The sequence below is a fragment of the Dermochelys coriacea genome, chromosome 5 (genome assembly GCF_009764565.3).
Source record: "Dermochelys coriacea isolate rDerCor1 chromosome 5, rDerCor1.pri.v4, whole genome shotgun sequence".
NCBI lineage: Eukaryota > Metazoa > Chordata > Testudines > Dermochelyidae > Dermochelys > Dermochelys coriacea.
In genome coordinates, this window is record NC_050072.1 from 99,033,469 (window position 1) to 99,052,824 (window position 19,356).

General features: G+C 41.1%; 1 protein-coding gene across 1 annotated transcript in view; it reads left to right on the forward strand.

The window, feature by feature from the left end:
• The window catches only part of ALDH1A1 (aldehyde dehydrogenase 1 family member A1), a 52,371-nt gene that overhangs the window by 8,348 nt on the left and 24,667 nt on the right, over positions 1-19,356 (forward strand). The window contains exons 2-3 of the mRNA XM_038402410.2: positions 5,751-5,855; positions 16,659-16,799. Of these exons, the coding sequence (XP_038258338.1) occupies positions 5,751-5,855; positions 16,659-16,799 (246 nt within the window). The remainder of the gene's footprint in view (positions 1-5,750; positions 5,856-16,658; positions 16,800-19,356) is intronic.

The window sequence follows — 19,356 nt, forward strand, 5'->3', positions numbered from 1 at the left end:
GGCTGTGCATATATCTCTTTGGATACCTATACAAATACACCTCTACCCCCAATATAACGCGATCCTCGGGAGCCAAAAAATCTTACCGCATTATAGGTGAAACTGCATTGTATCGAACTTTCTTTGGCCTCGAGCATTTCCGTTATTAATAGTCACTTCCCGCTGCCTGACTGACCCCTCAGAACCTCCGACCCATCCAGCCCCCGGTTCCTTGTCCCCTGACTACCTCATCCAGAGACCTCCCCCGCCCCAACCACCCCTCCCAAGACCCACCCCGTATCTAAGCCCCCCTACTCCTTGCCCCCTGACCGTCCCCTCCAGAGACCCCCGCGGCCCTAATCACCCTCAGAATCATAGAATCATAGAATATCAGGGTTGGAAGGGACCTCAGGTCATCTAGTCCAACCCCCTGCTCAAAGCAGGACCAATCCTCAACTAAATCATCCCAGTCAGGGCTGGATCCCACCCTGACCCTTATCCACACCCCCACCTCCTAACAGGCCCCCCAGGGCGCCAACATCCCTGTTCCCTGTCCCCTGACTGCCCTGTCCCCAGAACCTCCAAACCATCCAACCCGCCCTGCTCCCTGTCCCCTGATCACCCCTGAGACTCTCTGCCTTATCCAACCGGCCCAGCACCCTTAACATACTGCTCAGAGCAGCGTGTCGGAGCCAGACACACTGACGCGCTGATCCACCAGAGCACGCAGCCCCGCCCCGCCTAGAGCATGGCTTTACCATATTATATCTGAATTCGTGTTCTATCGGGTCGCGTTATATTGGGGTAGAGGTATAATCTAAAATGTGTACAAAAATATAACCGTAGGATAGTAGGCATCCCAGTTTAGGAACCATTTTTGTGGACTTGAGGTTTTCTTATCAAAATATCCACCTTTACCATTTTTTTGGTCACAGTCAGTTTAAGTAATATATCTAGTTTTTGAGGAAAACAATCTCCATTCTCCCGAATTAATTTAAATCCTTTGTTGCACAGTATATGTGGTGGTGATATCCACATGCTAAATTGCAAGACCATGTGATAAATACATTTATTCTGCTGTTATAACTGCCTTACCTGCTTTCTGCCCTGTGGTAAATCAAGCAAGTTAAAACAAATTCCTACTAGGCTGAGCTATAGAACAGTGTGATATTGAAAATGGGAATAAATCTTTCTCATGCTCATTCTGCTGCAGCTTTGTCTTTCTGCACCCTCTGAGTTTGGCTCCATGGTGGTAATATGAGGGACTGACAGAGGAGCTTTGTGCCAGAAGGTGATGGTTTTAGCTATGATCATAGAGATATGCCCACTAGAAAACCTCCACTACGAACGACAGTGGTAGAGTTAGAGCTTGTTGTAAAATATAATGCAGAGGGTGAGGGATCTGGATCCACAGATGACAGAGAAGACTTGATAGTGGATGGTACTTATTTTTACTATTGTGGTCTTATATAATAATGCCCACAATAAAGACTAGCTAAGGTAACAGCAAGCACCAGTGTGAGCACTAATCTTTTTACCCACTAGGGTATTTCTTACTGATGTTTTTCCTACTTCCTTTTCTAAACCAAACTATATGCTGCTTGTGAGGCATTTCACCAAAAAATGTTGACTTTTTGTGAAAGAAAAATTAGCTCTTCAGAGCTGGTGAAGAAATCTTTAATGGAGTATGGATCTAGCCCAGTTAATAAACAAAACCTTTTTCTAGTTAACATTTATATAGAAACCAATACCTTGAATTTCACCTGACTGTTGAGTGACTTACTTCCCGCTGGGCTCTTTTAAAATTCAATATCAATGTTAAAATTTTACAGGCACTCAATAGTTAAACCCTACAGATCTGACATATATGAGGAGGCATTTTTCCTGTTTTACTCCCTCAGCAACTGCTGGACCAGTCCAGTTTTGCACCACTCTCAAAAAGAGGCTATGTCTTAAAGGCACAAAAGAGATCACAGTATTTGATGCAAAACTATTATAATCTGTTTACCAAGGTATAATGTTCACCATAAAGAAAAACACTTACCCTAATTTACCATGGTGACTTGTGAGATGTCAAATTTTCCTTATAGTTACAAAAGAAAATAACTGCAGTATCTCCAACACCACTTGCTGGTAATTGTAGGTAAATGTTGACTTTTTGATAGCAACTGCTTTGGTTTCTTTCACAGCATTTTATAGGGAGATGTTGTTTATACCGGCTGTACAGGGACTCGTACTAACCTTCAAGCAGGATTTACAAGTAACTGAACACGAAGGAGAGAGACAGAATTACCCATTTATGAAATCCTCATTTTGTGTAGTTTTAGAACATATGCAGTCAGCTTAGGGACGATCAGTGTGGCCTAATACCAAGGGGAAGGAAAGTGCCATATGGAACAGACTACAAAATTCAGAGTAAAAAGCAGATAAGATTGGGTGGCGATTTTATCCCTGCCAATCCTGAAACTTCTCTGCTGTCTTTGAAGAAAGTGCTCACATTTGACTCTGTTGTCATCCAGACATTCTAAGGAATTCAGATATTTACTTCTTGCGGGGGATTATTCCAGAGTGAGAGTGAATTTGCTAATAAGATAATCAAATGTTTTCCTGTGTGAGTGACGTGATTTGTGTGTTTAATGATACTGATGATGGATAATGATATCCATTCCATCTAGTTTTATTAAAGTGTGCTTCTGTGCCAGGATATCTCAATGTTCCTATCTGTGCGTGAGGGTGGTTGTTCCAGCTATAAAAAGGAACACTGGCATGTGCTGCTCTTTCTGCCTGTATAAAGGTTAAAGCTACATATGTAATGCAGTTCCTGGCAAATATGAAATAATCTTTGGATGTGATCTCAGCAGTTTTAAGGTTGCTGCATAAACCAGTTTGATTATCTTTGCTTTGCCACAGTACATTTTTTGTTTGTTAATTGCCAACAACATGCTCAGTACTATATAAGAGCTTAAAATCGAAAAGACAGAAACCAATAAGACGGGATACCCAGAGGGAAGAATAGCTTACTAGTTTGGTTTGGTTTGTTTGTTTGTTTTTAAATGTCACATACTAGCCCACTTCTAGTGTGGACCATGCAAGAAGTTAGTCATTAGAAATCATTGGAATGAGAACCAGTTGCTGGTTTGGTTACGTGGGATGAGGAAGGTATTCCAGGCAAAGCAAAAGCATGGAATAAGGCACAGAGAAAAATGTGAGAGAAAGAGATACATGGAATATCAAGTCTGGTGTCATTTATAGAGGGAAAATGGTGAGACAGACGTGATAAAAGATTTAATCAGAGATATAGGATGGAGTGAAGTTGTGTAAGGCCAAGAAATGCTAATCTGATGTTGTGGATGACGGGGATCCAATGAAGACACTCAAAGTGGGTGGTGATGTAATCACACAAAAACTACGGTATATCAGAAAACCTTAATTTTTTTTCTCATTTCCTATGATTGGAAATCCCCTTTTCACAAAATATATAACACTATAGCAGATACGTTTTAAAATACACACACACACACACACACACACACACACACATACACATAATTAAAAGAACATTAAGGTTGCAAAGTGGAGCTCTCCTGGGAACTAAAGTTGGTAACCATCTTGCCTAAAAATACTATGTGGTTATGTAATTTAAAGACCAAGCACCAAGTTCCTTGCTGGTGTAAATTTGGTGCTGCTCAGCACCAGCAGAAAAATAGGCCCATACTATTGTAATGCATACATACAGCCTTCACTTTTGTGTTGCCAGACTTTTGAGAGCTTCACTTTGTGTTTGTGTGAACTTCCTAATGTTGACAAAAAGAAAAGGAGTACTTGTGGCACCTTAGAGACTAACAAATTTATTAGCGCATAACCTTTCGTGAGCTATAGCTCACTTCATCGGATGCATTTGGTGGAAAAGTGAGCTGTAGCTCACGAAAGCTTATGCTCTAATAAATTTGTTAATCTCTAAGGTGCCACAAGTACTCCTTTTCTTTTTGCGAATACAGACTAACACAGCTGCTACTCTGATTCCTAATGTTGGGTTTTTGTTTTGTTTTGTTTTGTTTTGTTTTGTTTTAAATGATAAAACAAACATAGGTGCTGGAACTAGGAATACTGGGCGTATTGCCGCACCCCCTGGCTTGACGTGGTTTGCATCATATACAGTGTTACAGTTTGGTTCAATGGTTCTCTGCACCCCCACTATACAGATTGTCAGGGGGGCTGAAACAACAAAGAAATTCTGTCCCACACAAACCTTTGCTAGACAACCGTAGGATACTCTCAGTGTGTGTGCAGAACAAGGGAAGGGCTCCTGCAGGATGATGCAGGGCTGCTCTGAAGCCCTTCATCATACCCTACATAATTTCAAACACTGATTGGAAGGATATGGGACTCCTTTTGAATGAAAACACATAGTCAACCTTAACTATCGACCTTGTTTCACAATCCACCAGTAATACTCTAGAATTAACATGGAAATGAGTTACCGTGCACCATTTTCTGCTCTCAGTTCATGGTGCAACCTACTGAAGTCAGTGCGGTTTCCCCCACATAGCTGAGAATGCAATTTGACCCAGTATATTTAAAATATATCTCAATATTGAACAATGTTTTCACTTAAATAACACAATAATGTATAGTATTATAACAGTTTTAATAAGTTTCCAGCATTGTTGCATGCATTTTGAAATATATGTGCAATGTGTCTTTAAGATCTAATCATTACAAAGACAATCCATGTTTTGGCTAAATAAGCAGTGTCATTTTAGTAAATGCCTCTTGATCTGTGGATACTCCTCCATGAAATGAAATAGATCCTTTAGTTCCTGTAAAAGATTAATAGCATTACATTTCTGCTTTTAAATAAGTTTTTTATTAGGATCATATTTAATGAAGCACCAGTCCGCAGGCCAGAGGGATTTGGAAATAAAATCACAGAGATTAGTGTTCCTTTTTATTTTTCTCCTGTGATATGGAAGTAGAGGAGTGTACAAACCATATTTTCTTGCTCTTGCATTATGCCTCAATGGTTCCTTCTTTGTTGTAGATTTCATTAAACTGACTGCAGCACTTTAGTGTTGTCTTTCATTTCAGAGACACATGTTGTTTGAAAGGAAATGAAAGAAGTTAGATAAATGGTTAAATAAAATTGCTCTTTCCAAAACATCTATAGGGACTGCTCTGACCTAGTTGTTTGTCATCTTCTGTTAGGTGACAAATCATCTGCCTCTGAGACACAAAGGCTCCCGTGGCAGTAAAACCTGTGTGGTTGTGCTGGGCAAAGGGGAGATAGGATTTCAAGAGGGCTATACAGGGAGTTTACATTCCCTGTGCAGCATAGAGCTCAGATCAAGGAGATCCCTGTATGCCTGTAGAGCAGGACAGGAGAATATACTGCTACACCGTTCCATCTGCCGTCCCTACCATGTTGAAGGGGTTTATTAATACTAGAGGAGCTGCAGTAGTTGTGAAAGTGGATAGAAGTGAGAGAATGTCTGCATTTTTAAGTCATTGGTGACTCAAAACAGATAGGTGAATGTTACTGAAATTTTCAAATTCTTTAAAATTCCAAATTTATTTATCTGTATTTACTCTGCAGAAATCGAAGGGGCCTATTCCCCATTGATGCCTAGGGACCTAAAACAAAAAAGGATTGTTGGATAGCTCTCAGCTATCAGATGATACTATACTGATATTTCATTGCAACAGGTAATAAACTACGATGATATCTGTGTTATTGATGATGTTCCACTCTTGGTTTCCTTATTTCCTTGCAGATATTTATAAATAATGAATGGCATGATGCAACTAATGGCAAAAAATTTGCAGTCTATAACCCTGCAACTGGAGATAAAATTTGTGAGGTAGAAGAAGGAGACAAGGTAGGTTTTTAAAGCTTTGCCATGTCACTGCTTTCTTTGTATGCAGTCCAGCACTTGCAAGGCAATGGGACATATGCTGTGCTGGTGCCAATTGACACAGTTCCACAACTTCAGTGGAGCTATACCAGCTTCCCCCAGCTGAGCATTTGGCTCCATGACAGCTTTGCTATTGATTACACTGAGACCAGGAGCAAGACCTTTGTATTGGCCACTACTCCAGTGTACAGTAGTTTGTGAATCTGGAGAAGGATTTAGTTGCTCAAGTAAACTTGAAAAAAAGAGAACGTTTTAGAAACAAAGTCCCAAACCCTGTGTTTGGCTAATTGCTTTCTTCATTCATCTTACTATTATTCTGGTTATTTATGTCTGAATTCTTTCCTTCCATACTGCCCAGCTCCTTGTTCTGATTGTTCCTCCAGTGAAGATATAATGATATACCTGATACCATGAAAATAACTGGGATACAACGTATTCATCCCTGACTGATTTATTTCAAAGTTTTGCTTACTGTGAAAGCCTTTCTTAACAGTTCTATTCACACTAAGTGCATGTACTATGTAAGGACAGTTACAATAATCAGCCACACTGGTATTTGGCCACGCTAGCCACATTAATCCCTTAACTCTTATATAAAATGCCAGGGAATCTTTGCTAACAAGTGGTCACAACTCCATATGTATGTCTTTTGTGAATGATGATACTTCCAATAAGACAGTGCTTCCTTTCAGCACCAGTGGATCATTGATTTAATTCAGATTTGCAGTGATGAATGCTGCCTGCTGAATCACCAGCACCAGTTCCTGTGAAACGGATCTGACTCATACATTCCTAATTGTTAAGATTTGATGGGAGGACTGCAAAAGGTGGTAATAGCTGAAAAGAAATGTGTACTTTATTTTGCCATTTATAAGACCACTTGGGGTGGAAAGATACACTTACATACAGATTTCAAAAATCTGGAACGGAACCCGAAGAACTCAAGAGCAACTTTCGTATATTTTCATAATTTTGTATAATTTTCTGTTTGAAAAGATTTTGCTTAATAATACTATCTAGTTTCAGTGCACATTATCAAGTACAGAGTGATATGTTTATATATAGCAGGCTCTTTTGTTTCCATAGTTTTAGAACTGATGACCAGAAACATTTTTTGGATGAACTATCTAAATGGAAGCCTGAGATACAAGTGTTCTATTTCTAGCTGACAACTGTAGACAAACTTTTAACTAGACCTGTGGGAAAAATTTCTAGTTTTATCTGTTAATGTTTTCATTCATGCAAATATTTGCCTTTGTGTATGTTCTATTCCCGAGCATGCATGTATACACAGGCACATGCAGGCACACATTTTTTCTGTTTCTATAAAGTTTCCTCATTTGTGACATCATTTTTGGCCTCAAAATTGGCCCGTTTTTGCTTAGAAAAGTTTTTGCACACAAATAATGATTTTTATGTATATAGATGGGTCCATGGTGAAATTAATAACAAAATGCAGAAAACACAATTTTTCAGGGCTTTTGCATTTCATTAAAAACATTTTGCACCTGTTTTAATACTAAGTACCCAGTCCTGTTTTCATTGTATATTCATAACTCCCACTAAGTCAACAGCCATAAAGAAATGCTTATTGGGCTGAATCTTCAAATGTGATCACACCACAGTTACCCTAAAAAAGTGAGATGGCCAGAGGCTAGGTCAGTCCCTTTTGTGACTTTGAGGATGAACAGGATAGGACACTACTTCCACCAAATGACACTGTCATCAACAGAGTCACTGTCCACACCATTATTCTGGAGGACTCCATGTAACCCCTTTGGCCTTGACTTATGAAACTGTACCCTGCTTTCAGAAGCCCTGGCAAAAGATGTTTTAATTAAGCTCTCTCGGCTGGTGTAGAATGGTTGTTGAAAGTGCTTTTGGCAGATTGAAATCCCATTGGAGATGTTTATCCCATTGGCAAAGTTGCCCTTCCCAGTCATTCATGGGGCCTGATTGCATGGGCCACCCAGCCATGGAGTTTTCCCAGCTGTTTCTGGACTGCATCACAAGGCACGGTGAAAGAGAATCAAGCTCTGATGTGAGTGATTCAGCAGGAGCTGATACTCTTGTGGCCATTAATGATATCAGCTGCTCAAGCAGTTCTTTCTGCTAAGCTCCGTCCTCCACCTTTAGCCACCATTCCTGTTCCAGGAACTGCAAAACAAGTGACAGCTCCCATGCTGAAATCCTGCCCTCAAGCCTGAGCCTTTCCTCTTGCCTCTCGCCATGACTTTCCTCTTCTGTAAGTCCCTCCATCTTTGGTGCTGGACCTGCTTGTTGGCCCTCTCCAGAATTTCAACCATATGTTCATCATGGAAACAGTCTGTGAAGGTGCAAGGTGAAGGTCCAGGCTTCTGCTGTAGTATAGGTGAGCGATGGAGGTGCTGCAGCCAGAAGAGGTCGAGGGGCCTGGAACAGGACAAGAGACAGAGGGATATTGTCTCGGATAAACTCAGAGCAGGAGCATAGACAAACTTCTTGTGGTATTTCAAGGGCTTAAAATGTTACTTTTCCAAGCTTCAGACCACAGAAGCTCCCTGGACACAGCCTGCTTAATCCCAGCATTAGAAGTAAAGGAACAATGGTAAGTTAATTTGAAAGTTGGTTTTTTCTTTCTAAAAATTGTAGAACTACTTGGCCTTGCGAGGTGGGGGCATCAGTGGCTGAGTTCGAAAAGCTTTTTCTATCATTTCAGGCCTTCCACATTTTGGAGGACATAACAGTCCTTTTTGTGCCCAATTGACACAGAGAGATGTTATTCCAACCTGCTGCTCAGAAACCTGCAGTGTATGCAGCTGAAGTATTCATACGTATAGTGACTGAACAGCACATCTATGAGTGGAGTTGGCTGGTCAGCTACCAAGGTGGCCCAGGAAAATGCTTCCTTTTCTGAAATGTGACTACCTATCCGGGGGGAGAGTTCCTGTTTCAGGAAAAGTTTACAGCTATCAGCAATTGGAACTGGGTCATAATTCATGACTGAATCAACAGGATGATTTCTTAGCTTTCACATGGCTTAGCCTGTTATGGCTGCCCACAAGCACATAGAACTCCACAGCCATCCCCCTTCTCCTCCCCAGCCACATTTCTGGACAAAATTTCAAACTACAGTCAAATATGGCACAAAGAGTTCTGTCACCTATGGACTGCATGGACTAATTCTAACTGACATGGAGTAGATTAGTAAATGGAAAACATTTCCACTTCCCCTTCCCACAGTTCACTGTTTTCAGTCAAACTCATAAAACGGGCATGAAGTCAGTGAGTTGCCCAAGGTACAGTTCTGGTCCCTGGTTTGAGACCAGAGTAATATAGATGACTTCAACCTCCCTGGTGAGAGGGAGAGCATCCTGGCTTATGCAGATAACCTGGTCCTGACCGTGGACGACCCAGAGAACTTCCAACATAAGCGAGATGCCACCAGTCGAGCTGCCGATTGGATGGGGCTCCTCTTCAATGCAAAGAAGTGCGCATCTCTCCACATCGATGGCAGCAAAAGGGACTCGGTGCAGACGACAGGGTTCCAGATCCAGGGCGAGCCCATCATCCCCCTGGCAGAGGGGCAGGCATACCGGCACCTCGATACGCCGACAGGTTTCCATGTCTGTCAGACACCCGAGGACACCATCCAGGAGATCTTGCAGGATGCCGCCAAGATCGATGCCTCCCTGCTAACACCGTGGCTGAAGATAAACACCCTGAACACCTTTCTGATCCCCCGCATCTTGTTCGTCCTAAGGGGATCTGCCGTGGCCAAGATACCCCTCAACAAGGCAGACAAGATCATTCGGCAGCTGGTGAAGAAGTGGCTGTTCCTTCCCCAGAGACCCAGCAATGAGCTGATATATATCACCCACAGGCATGGCGGTGCCAATGTCTCCCACATGGGTGACCTGTATGACGTCGCGGTGATCACCCACACCTTCCACCTGTTGACATGTCCCGATGCCATGGTAAGGAACATCACAGCAAATGCCCTCCATGACGCAACAAAGAAGCGGATCGGCAGAGCCCCCTCCAACCAAGAAACCGCCACCTTCCTGGGTGGTTCCCTGGATGGCGAATTTGGATGGGACGCTGGCGACATCGCTTTACTGTGGTCCCGCACTCACAATGCCATGTGTCGCCTGGGGAAGCTCATTGGCTGCCGCTGGGAGTGGTGCGAGGAGCGCCAGGATCTGGGAGTCCTGCTGCCACAGATCAGGTCCGACGACAACACCATCGTCACCCCGAGCGCCAGGGGCATGCTGGAGAGGACCCTGAAGGTGGCCATCCACTTGCTGTACATGAAGTGTAAACCGGACCAGGGTAAAGCCTTCGAACTGACAAGCAAGTGGGATGCCAGCAACCACTTCCTCGCCGGGGGTGGCTTCACCCGTTTCGCCGACTGGCGGTTCATCAACTGCATCCCGCTCAACGGAGCCGTCCGCCACGGGAACCAAGACAAGCATTGCAGGAAGTGCGGCTACTCTGAGACCCTGCCCCACGTCCTGTGCAGCTGCAAGCCCCACTCCAGAGCCTGGCAGCTGCGCCACAATGCCATCCAGAACTGCCTGGTGAAAGCCATCGCACCACGCCTGGGGGAAGTTGCCATAAACTGCGCCATCCCCGGTACTGACAGCCAGTTGCAACCTGATGTGGTTGTCACCAACGAGGCCCAGAAAAAGATCATCCTCGTCGACATAACAGTCTCCTTTGAGAACAGGACCCCGGCCTTCCACGACGCCCGAGCTCGTAAACTGGAAAAATACACCCCCCTGGCTGACGCCCTGAGAGCGAAGGGCTACGAGGTGCAGATGGATGCTCTGATCATCCCTGGGCGCTTGGGCCCCTGCAACAAGGGTGTGCTGCAGACCTGTCGTATCGGTTGATGCTATGCACGGCTCATGCGGCGCCTCATGGTCTCAGACACCATCCGATGGTCCAGGGACATGTACATCGAACACATCACCAGCCACCGACAATACTAGGAGGTGTGAGCTGGTACGACATCGTGCATCAACTATGGGAAAGGGACTGAGAGACATTTTCCATTGGACCATATGAACTGGAACCATAAACTCACTGAACATTAAATCCCACCAAATGAGAGTAGATCCATCCTCATCATGGTATCCGCTCATTATAGTCCACACCTGAACATAGCCATTATATGGACAACATACCCCCATATCTCAATGTCTGTACTTTGACCCGTTAAACTTTTACCCTCAATAGGGGAGATTGCAGATTATGTATTCCTTACGCCACACGCTCCTAAACCGAATTTTGCATGCTTTGATAATCTGTACCTTATTCACTGATAACCAGAAACTTCTATGCCTAAACTCTGTACCATTTTCTTTTTACTTCAACATTATCTTAATAAAATTATTAATCCACTCCATGAACTGGTCACCGAGCCGGTAAATTTGCAGTGCTGCTATTTGCTGGTAGGTGTGGTCATTCTAAGTACTCTGACTAAAGTACACAGTTTTGCGGGCTTTATACCAGAGATTTACCCAAATCTGGCTGTGCTCCCATGACCATAAAGCAGCACGCTTTGCAAAAGACTTCTTCTGTTCAGCCTTTATTGCAAACCCAGAAGATATCTCATGGTGGGTTTGTAGCTCAGCGTAGGGAAGACAATGAAAGGGTTAAACACTGACCTACCAAGCTGCTGCATTACACCAATGGAGATTCTGTCTGTTTCCCTTGAGTGTATTGGAGATGCTAAGGACAGAGTGGACAAAGGAAGTTGGCCCATGGAACTATGGGATACTTTTGGCAGACTCTCAGGACCAAGTCAGAGGAGGCTGCATACACTGTAAAGCAACAGAGCTTAAATCCTGGGTCCTGGCTTGACTTGGGCTCAAACCCTCTGCCCCTGCAGGGTCCTAGAACTTAGGTCTGAGCCCAAGAGATTTGTGTGTAAACAGAAGAGGGTTTGGGCTAAAGCCTGAATCTGGGCCTGGGCTTAATTTGCAGAGTAGACATACCCAAAGTTTCACTGTCACAAAAAACCCTTCATATTCAGCCTAAATGCCCCCTTTCTTAATGTTCTTGGAGTTCTCCCAGTTTTAAAGCTTTTTACTAGACCAAATCATTTGTTTACTTTGTTATATATTCAGCCTTTGAATACATAGGAGCACAGTTCAGTGCCCAGTTGCTCAGGTTCCCATCCCCTTCCAGTAATCATTTAACGTTAATATGGTACTGATCCAGATCCAGCATAAAATATTCTGTCTGCAGCATAATTCTGTGGATTCTAAATTACAGGTTTCAGCACTTTACCAGATACCTATACCATGGATTTGACGACGGGATTCAGGTCCAAGTGTTATTGTCTGATAGGTGTCCAAGCATAAGAGCTGATTTGTAAGATACCTGGCAATGTTTGGAACATCTTTGCTATACAAGTTTGGATCTATTTCTTATAAAATAGATGGCTAGATGCCCTGATCGAGAATGGTTTCCTATGGTTTCAAATATCTCGGGAGGACTCATGATATTGGATACATGACTGCATTTATTGAACAAAAACTCCATGTAATGTAAAGCAAATGCACATCTATAACAAGTGTTATAGTAACACTATAAAAACCTAGTAAATCTGGCTCTATGAAATCTGGTCTTGGAATTTTTCATTCTTGTCCTTCTCCAGTCCAGGTTGTCTGTAGCTGATGCTCAGTGTGACTTTGTCTTCATTTTTCATTCCTTTTGTCCTTACCCAAAGAATTTCATAACCATTATTGATTGTATCTCACTGGCATTGTAGGTATCTTTCATGTTTCATATTTCAAGATATTTCATATCTTTCATCCTACTCTGAACTCTAGGGTAGAGATGTGGGGACCCGCATGAAAGACCCCCTAAGTTTATTTCTACCAGCTTAGGTTAAAAACTTCCCCAAGGTACAAATCCTTCCTGGTCCTTGGATGAGTACTGCTGCCACCACCAAGTGAGTTAGACAAAGATTCAGGAAAAGGACCATTTGGAGTTCCTGTTTTCCCAAAATATTCCCCCAACTTCCTTCACCCCCTTTCCTGGGGAGGCTTGAGACTAATCTACCAACAAGATAGGGAAACAAGGCAAGCACAGACCAGACCCTGGGGTTTTTAGAACACTAAAAACCAATCAGATTCTTTAAAAAAACAGAACTTTATTATAAAGGAAAAAAAAGTAAAAGAAGCACCTCTGTGAAATCAGGATGGAGGGTAATAAGACTTAAAACACAGAGGATTCCCCCCTAAGCAAAACTTCAAAGTTCCAAAAAACAGGGATAAACCTCCACCTTAGCACAGGGAAAATTCACAAGCTAAAACAAAAGATAATCTAACGCATTCCTTGCTATTACCTACTATTTCTGTAATATTAGATGTATCATTTCAGTAGGAGCTGGATTACTTGCTTGGTCTCTCTCTTTGTCTCGGAGAGAACACACACAGAGCACAAAAACAAGGCCTTCCCAGATTTGAAAGTATCTTCTTTCCCCATTGGTCCTTCGGGTCAGGTGCCAACTAGGTTAATTGAACTGATTAACCCCTTACAGGTAAGGGGATTCTGTACCTCTAGCCAAGAGGGATTTTATATTACTGCATCCATAAAGGTTATTACCCTTCCCTTTATATTTATGACACCTTCTACTACTTCTCTTTTTAATCTTTAAAAATCAAGTTACATTGCAAATCAGGTTGGCCTGATATTTGATCATCCTCAAATTAAATTACTCATGACCTGCAACTGTTCACTTAACATTTGAAACTCTTGTAGCTTTCATTCTTTACAAGCAATCTAACAACTCGTTAAATAAAGAGATAATGCTGTTCAGCATACAGGTTTGCTTCATATGCAGTAATTTTGTAAACTAATGTGTAATGACAACTGCTATTAATTAAATTGTCTAGTGAAATGTACAAATCTAATAAATTACAGTCATTGTAAACCGAATATTCTAGAGTCTAGTCTTTAGCCAAGAGATTTTAGGAATTTAATTTGTATGTACAATAGAGTTAACAGAGAGCTGTACACTGCCTTTCAGTGTGTGTTTTTTAAGTGAAGATTACAAAGTACAGACACACATGTGAATGGGAACGGTTTTCCTTTCAGTTAGATGGCTCTTTTAGGCTATGCTCACTAATCCTGAAGGCCCCTAGTAATAATAAAGCATGACTACATTTATTTAACAAATGATCAGTGAGATGTAAAGTAAATGCACATTTTATAACAAGTGTAAAAAAAAAAACACCTAGTAAGCCTGGCCCTGTCCATAATTATCTGTCTCTGTCTCTTGGTGTAGATTTCTATGTTAAATTAAGTCTCATACAACTGACAGAGCAGTTTTATATTTTATATTTTTTGCTCAAAGGACTTAATTTGTTGAATTTAAGTTTTGCGTTCTCATTTTATGGATTCTAACTATCTATTTTTTACCGTAGAAAAGATCCCTGCAAAAATAAGCATTTGATCATATATAGACTAAAAGCATCTATTACCCTTAGGCCAATAGGCACCATAAAATTAAACAGTATTAATTATTATTTTATACAGTTGTTCTGGGTCATTAATATCTGATAGAGTGCATGGGAGAATTTTGAAATTTCAACAAGTATGATGGAAAATGTCTTGAACATATTTGCATTTTTTTTACAACCAGATCTGCACATTCTATTAATTGTATGATACTGGAACCACAGTTAATTAAAATGAGAATTTGAGACAATTTTAAATGGTCTAGCAACATTTTCACCCTTGGTGCCTTAAATTAGGCACTTAAATAAGTGGCCTAATTGTCAGAGGTGCTGAGCACCCACAACTCACTATTGGCTTATGTGTGGATAAGATGGGTTGTGAATTTGTGGGAGTGAGGAAGAGGATCTGCCACTGTGCAGACCATTCAATCCTCTCTCTCAAAGCAGGGCCACATTAAGGATATGTGGGGGATACTTCAGCCGTTGAGCTGAGATTGCTTCTGCAGAGCAGCTACAAGGCTACTCCATTGGCTTGTGGGGAGGATGTTCCCTCATTTTGCTGTGCATTTCCCCTAGTATTCATGCTGAGTGAAGGGGTGGGGCATAATACCATAGACACATTGTGTACCATTGATTTTTACACTCGTAGGAAATTATTATGTCTAAATCAGTACGTGGATTACATTCCATCATACAGTGTATATAGTTGTTTCATCCGTGACAGATAAAGCATAAATGTTCAATTTGGGATCAAATCCTTATCCCTTCACAATGTCCAACTACATGGTCTATGCATGTGGTAGCTTCCATTTGGGGAAGGAATCATCTCCATCAGGCTACAAAATACTAGCGGAATATTAGCTTTATTGTAGCCTCAATATTCCCCACAGCTACCGTGCCTTCCCATGTAGGTGGGGTTGGTCAGCAGAGCTATATGGTCATGAATCCACCTGCTCCACACACTCCTTTCCTTCATCCTGCCCCCAAACCTCATGATGACTTGGACACAGAGAGCCACTGTGGAGCTGTCTGTGCTGTGATGGTAAGTACCCACTGTAGGACGATCCTGCCTACATAGCAGGTCTGCACTGGTCCTTTTGCTTTCTAGGCTCTCTGTGACGTGATTTGTCCCTCACTAAGTCATTGAAGGATAATTCAATTTCAGTTATCAATATTGATTAAAAATATTGGGCCTGATTCTGCTTTCACAACAATTTTACCCTAGTGTTGAATTCAGTGGAATTACTCCTGATTTACACCATTGTGAGAGGAGAATCGGGCAAATTACAGTGTGGGACAAATTTTCAGAAGTTGCTGCTTAAATTGTACATGCAAATTGCACAGAAAATTGTGCTACAGATATTTCTAGAAAAAGTAGGAATCTATTCTTTCAAAAAAGCCAAAGGGCTGAATTGAACCTCCATTTGTATTTTACTTGGAAAAGGAGCAGCAGGATGTGTGAAGTATGACAAATTCCCAAATACTGAAAATCATTTCTAAATAGACCTTTAATTGCTTCTTTTGCATCCTAGAACACCCTCCATGTAGATACAATTCCCTCACAGTGAAATATACATTGCTCCATTGTTGTGAAAGCCAAAAGATTAATAATAAACAGTATTATAAAAACTGCCATAGGCTGACAAGTTAACATGTTTAATGTAGAGACAGTGCCAGCATTGTGGAGTGCTTAGGATTGGCAACTAAAACCTGGTCAATTAATCAGATGCTTCCATGATTTAAAGTGCTTAGGTCCTGCACTTCCAATTAAAAAAACAAAGATTATTTGTTTGCCAAAGAATACATCTGTGATCATCATATGAAATATTTTGGGACATATTTTTAATCTGGCCTTAACCAAGCCTTTGGGCAGTTTTATGTCTAGAATTTAGGCTACATTAGATGTTTAGATGCCTGATTTGTGGGTACAGGCAGTTGGACATTGAAATAGATTGTTACACCTGCAAATAACTGTGGGTGCTAAAATGGGTGGTAAGTTTTTGGAAATCTAGACTTAAAAGTGGAGTTCCTTAATATACTTTTATGTATGTGTTTTGAGACTTCAGCTGTTTCCTATATCACTTCATATAACTGGGAAACTTTTCAAGTAATAGTGAGCATGTTTGAAAAAAACTGATGTAAAATGAGTGTTCTCCTCTAATTAGACTGTAAGTTGCTTGCAGCAAGGTTGATGTCTTGTATTTATTCTGCAAAATGCCTAGCAAACTTAAGGTGCTGTACAGATAGAAAAAAACAGGATTATATAACAGAATCAAATATTAATCAAATAAATCTCCATATTGTTCACACACAGGAGGACATAGACAAAGCTGTTAAAGCAGCGAGAAAAGCTTTTCAGCTTGGGTCGCCATGGCGTACAATGGATGCTTCAGAACGGGGAAGGCTCTTAAATAAACTAGCTGACTTAATTGAAAGAGATCGTCTACTCTTAGCTGTAAGTATAAAGCATTTACAGAAAGAAGGGAAAGAGTGGTCTTTTACTGATGCCCCGATTTTCACAGGACACATCATCAGTGGGAGAAGTTGGTGCTCAGCCCTTCTGAAAATCAGGCCATGTCAGTGCTTATTTTCAGCCAAGTCTCTGACTGGCTTGTTTTGTATTACTAATTGGCATGTTTAAATGACCAGCACTTTTGTACCCTCATTCAGCAAAGCACTTAAACATATGCTCAGCTTTAAGTCATACTCAGATCCTACTAGCATCAATGTAACTTCAATGGTATTTAAGTACATGCTGAAAATTGCTAAATCAGAGCCTAAAAGCAAAGCTCTGCTCTTAAAGATGGAAAGAATTTTGGATTTCATTAATGCACCATTTTCATCACTGCCACTGCCGCCGCCGCCGCCTCCTCCCACCCTCTCCCTTATATCTGACAAATTTTGGATCAAAGACCAAAGGCGCAACATATTTGCTGTTGACAGTGAGAAGGTGAGAAAATAGAGGACCAGCTAACTCTGCATATATAGTAGAGTGCTCCTTATTGGAACATTTTAACAGTCAGATGGCTGACAACTTGCATTAATGCATTTTAAAACTTTATAGCAGTGCTGCAAATAGCTGTGTACATGGTCCAAAATATTTACCTTCACCTTTCTCTGTAGCCCAATATTGTTGTTGTCATTGAGACATTCACTTTGCTATTGCAAGCAGTGTTAGAGATGGGATCTTACAGTTACATAAAAAATAACCACTAGGTATTGTAATTGTTCACAAAATCCTGATCTGGGACGTGTTTTTCTGCCAAAGATGCCAGAAATTTAGCCATAGCATCAGTGTAGCTAACCTCCAAGGTAACACAATGATTTAACCATGTTACCCAGAATAATTCAATCACAGCATTCAAACTATACAGCCAACAGCTGCAGACAGCACCAACAATTTAATGTAATGGAACCAGCATACTTAGCCTACAAAAATACATAAATATCTGCAAAGAAATCTTCATTTGCCCTTCTCTTTCTTTCTGGCTATAGAGTCTTTTTAAATAACACTTGCCTGCATTCCGAAAGGCTTTTTAAACCAAAAATGAAGATTTATAGGGGCTGTGGTCAGTTGCTCACACTTGAGAGTTGGCAACTGCTAGTTTCTAGAGCAGCTTATTTTTCAAAAATCAGATCTGAACATATATTTTTCTTCAGCAAAGTACCCACTTTAAACTAGTCCTGTCAGACCTCACAGAAGAACTAGCTGTCACGCTTCTTGGGAAACACTGGGGAAACTACATTGTGAGCCTTCCCCTATTTGAACTAGTGATTTAGCACATTTTAAAGGAGTCATACTTTTGATGTGGATTTTACATACCAATTTTAATGATGACATATACTGATTTTTGTATCTTCGCCATACAGTACAGACTATAGAGGTGTAAGAGTCAACAGTGTAACACTTGCAAAAAAAGCAAACATTATTCTGGTGTGTATTAGCAGGAGTGTTGTAAGCAAGACACAAGAAGTAATTCTTCCACTCTACTTCATGCTTATTAGGCCACAACTGGAGTATTGTGTCCAGTTCTGGGCACCACATTTCAGGAAATATGTGGACAAATTGGAGAAAGTCCAGAGAAGAGCAACAAAAATGATTAAAGATCTAGGCAACATGACCTATGAGGGAAGATTGAAAAAGTTGGGTTTGTTTAGTCTGGAGAAGAGAAGACTGAGAGGGGACATGATAACAGTTTTAAAGGATGTAAAAGGTTGTTATAAGGAGGAGGGAGAAAAAATTGTAGTTCTTAACCTATGAGGATAGGACAAGAAGCAATGGGCTTAAATTGCAGCAAGGGCGGTGTAGGTTGGACATTAGGAAAAACTTCCTAACTGTCAGAGTGGTTAAGCACTGGAATAAATTGCCTAGCGAGGTTGTAGAATCTCCATCATTGGGGATTTTAAGAGCAGGTTGGACAAACACCTGTCAGGGATGATCTAGATAATACTTAGTCCTGCCTTGAGTGCAGGCCACTGGACTAGATCACCTCTTGAGGTCCCTTCCAGTTTTGTGATTCTATGAAGAGAAAAGGAAACTAAGCTACTTCCACAAGACAGCTGAAGCAGTCAGTTTTGTTTTGTTTTGTTTTTTACTTGCCAATCCAATAATATCTAATTACTTCTTCCCTCCCCTACTAAATCCTCTTGTACATCTCTGTTTTCCTTAATTTGTTTTTATTTCCCATACCTTCCACGTGATATTGGATTCCTCTTCCATTTTAGATAGGAAGTGTTCATAAATTCATAGATTCCATGACCTCTGGGATAACCTCCTGTATAACAAAAACCATAGAACTTCCCAAAGTAATTCCAAGAGCGCATCTTTTTTTTAAAAAAAAAAAATCCAATCTTGATTTAAAAGTTATCAATGATGGAGAATTTACCATGACCCTTAGTAAATTATTCTAATGGCTAATTACCCATACTGATAAAATTTACACCTTCTTTCCTATATGAATTTGTCTAGCTTCAACTTCCAGCCATTGGATATTATATCTTTCTCTGCTAGA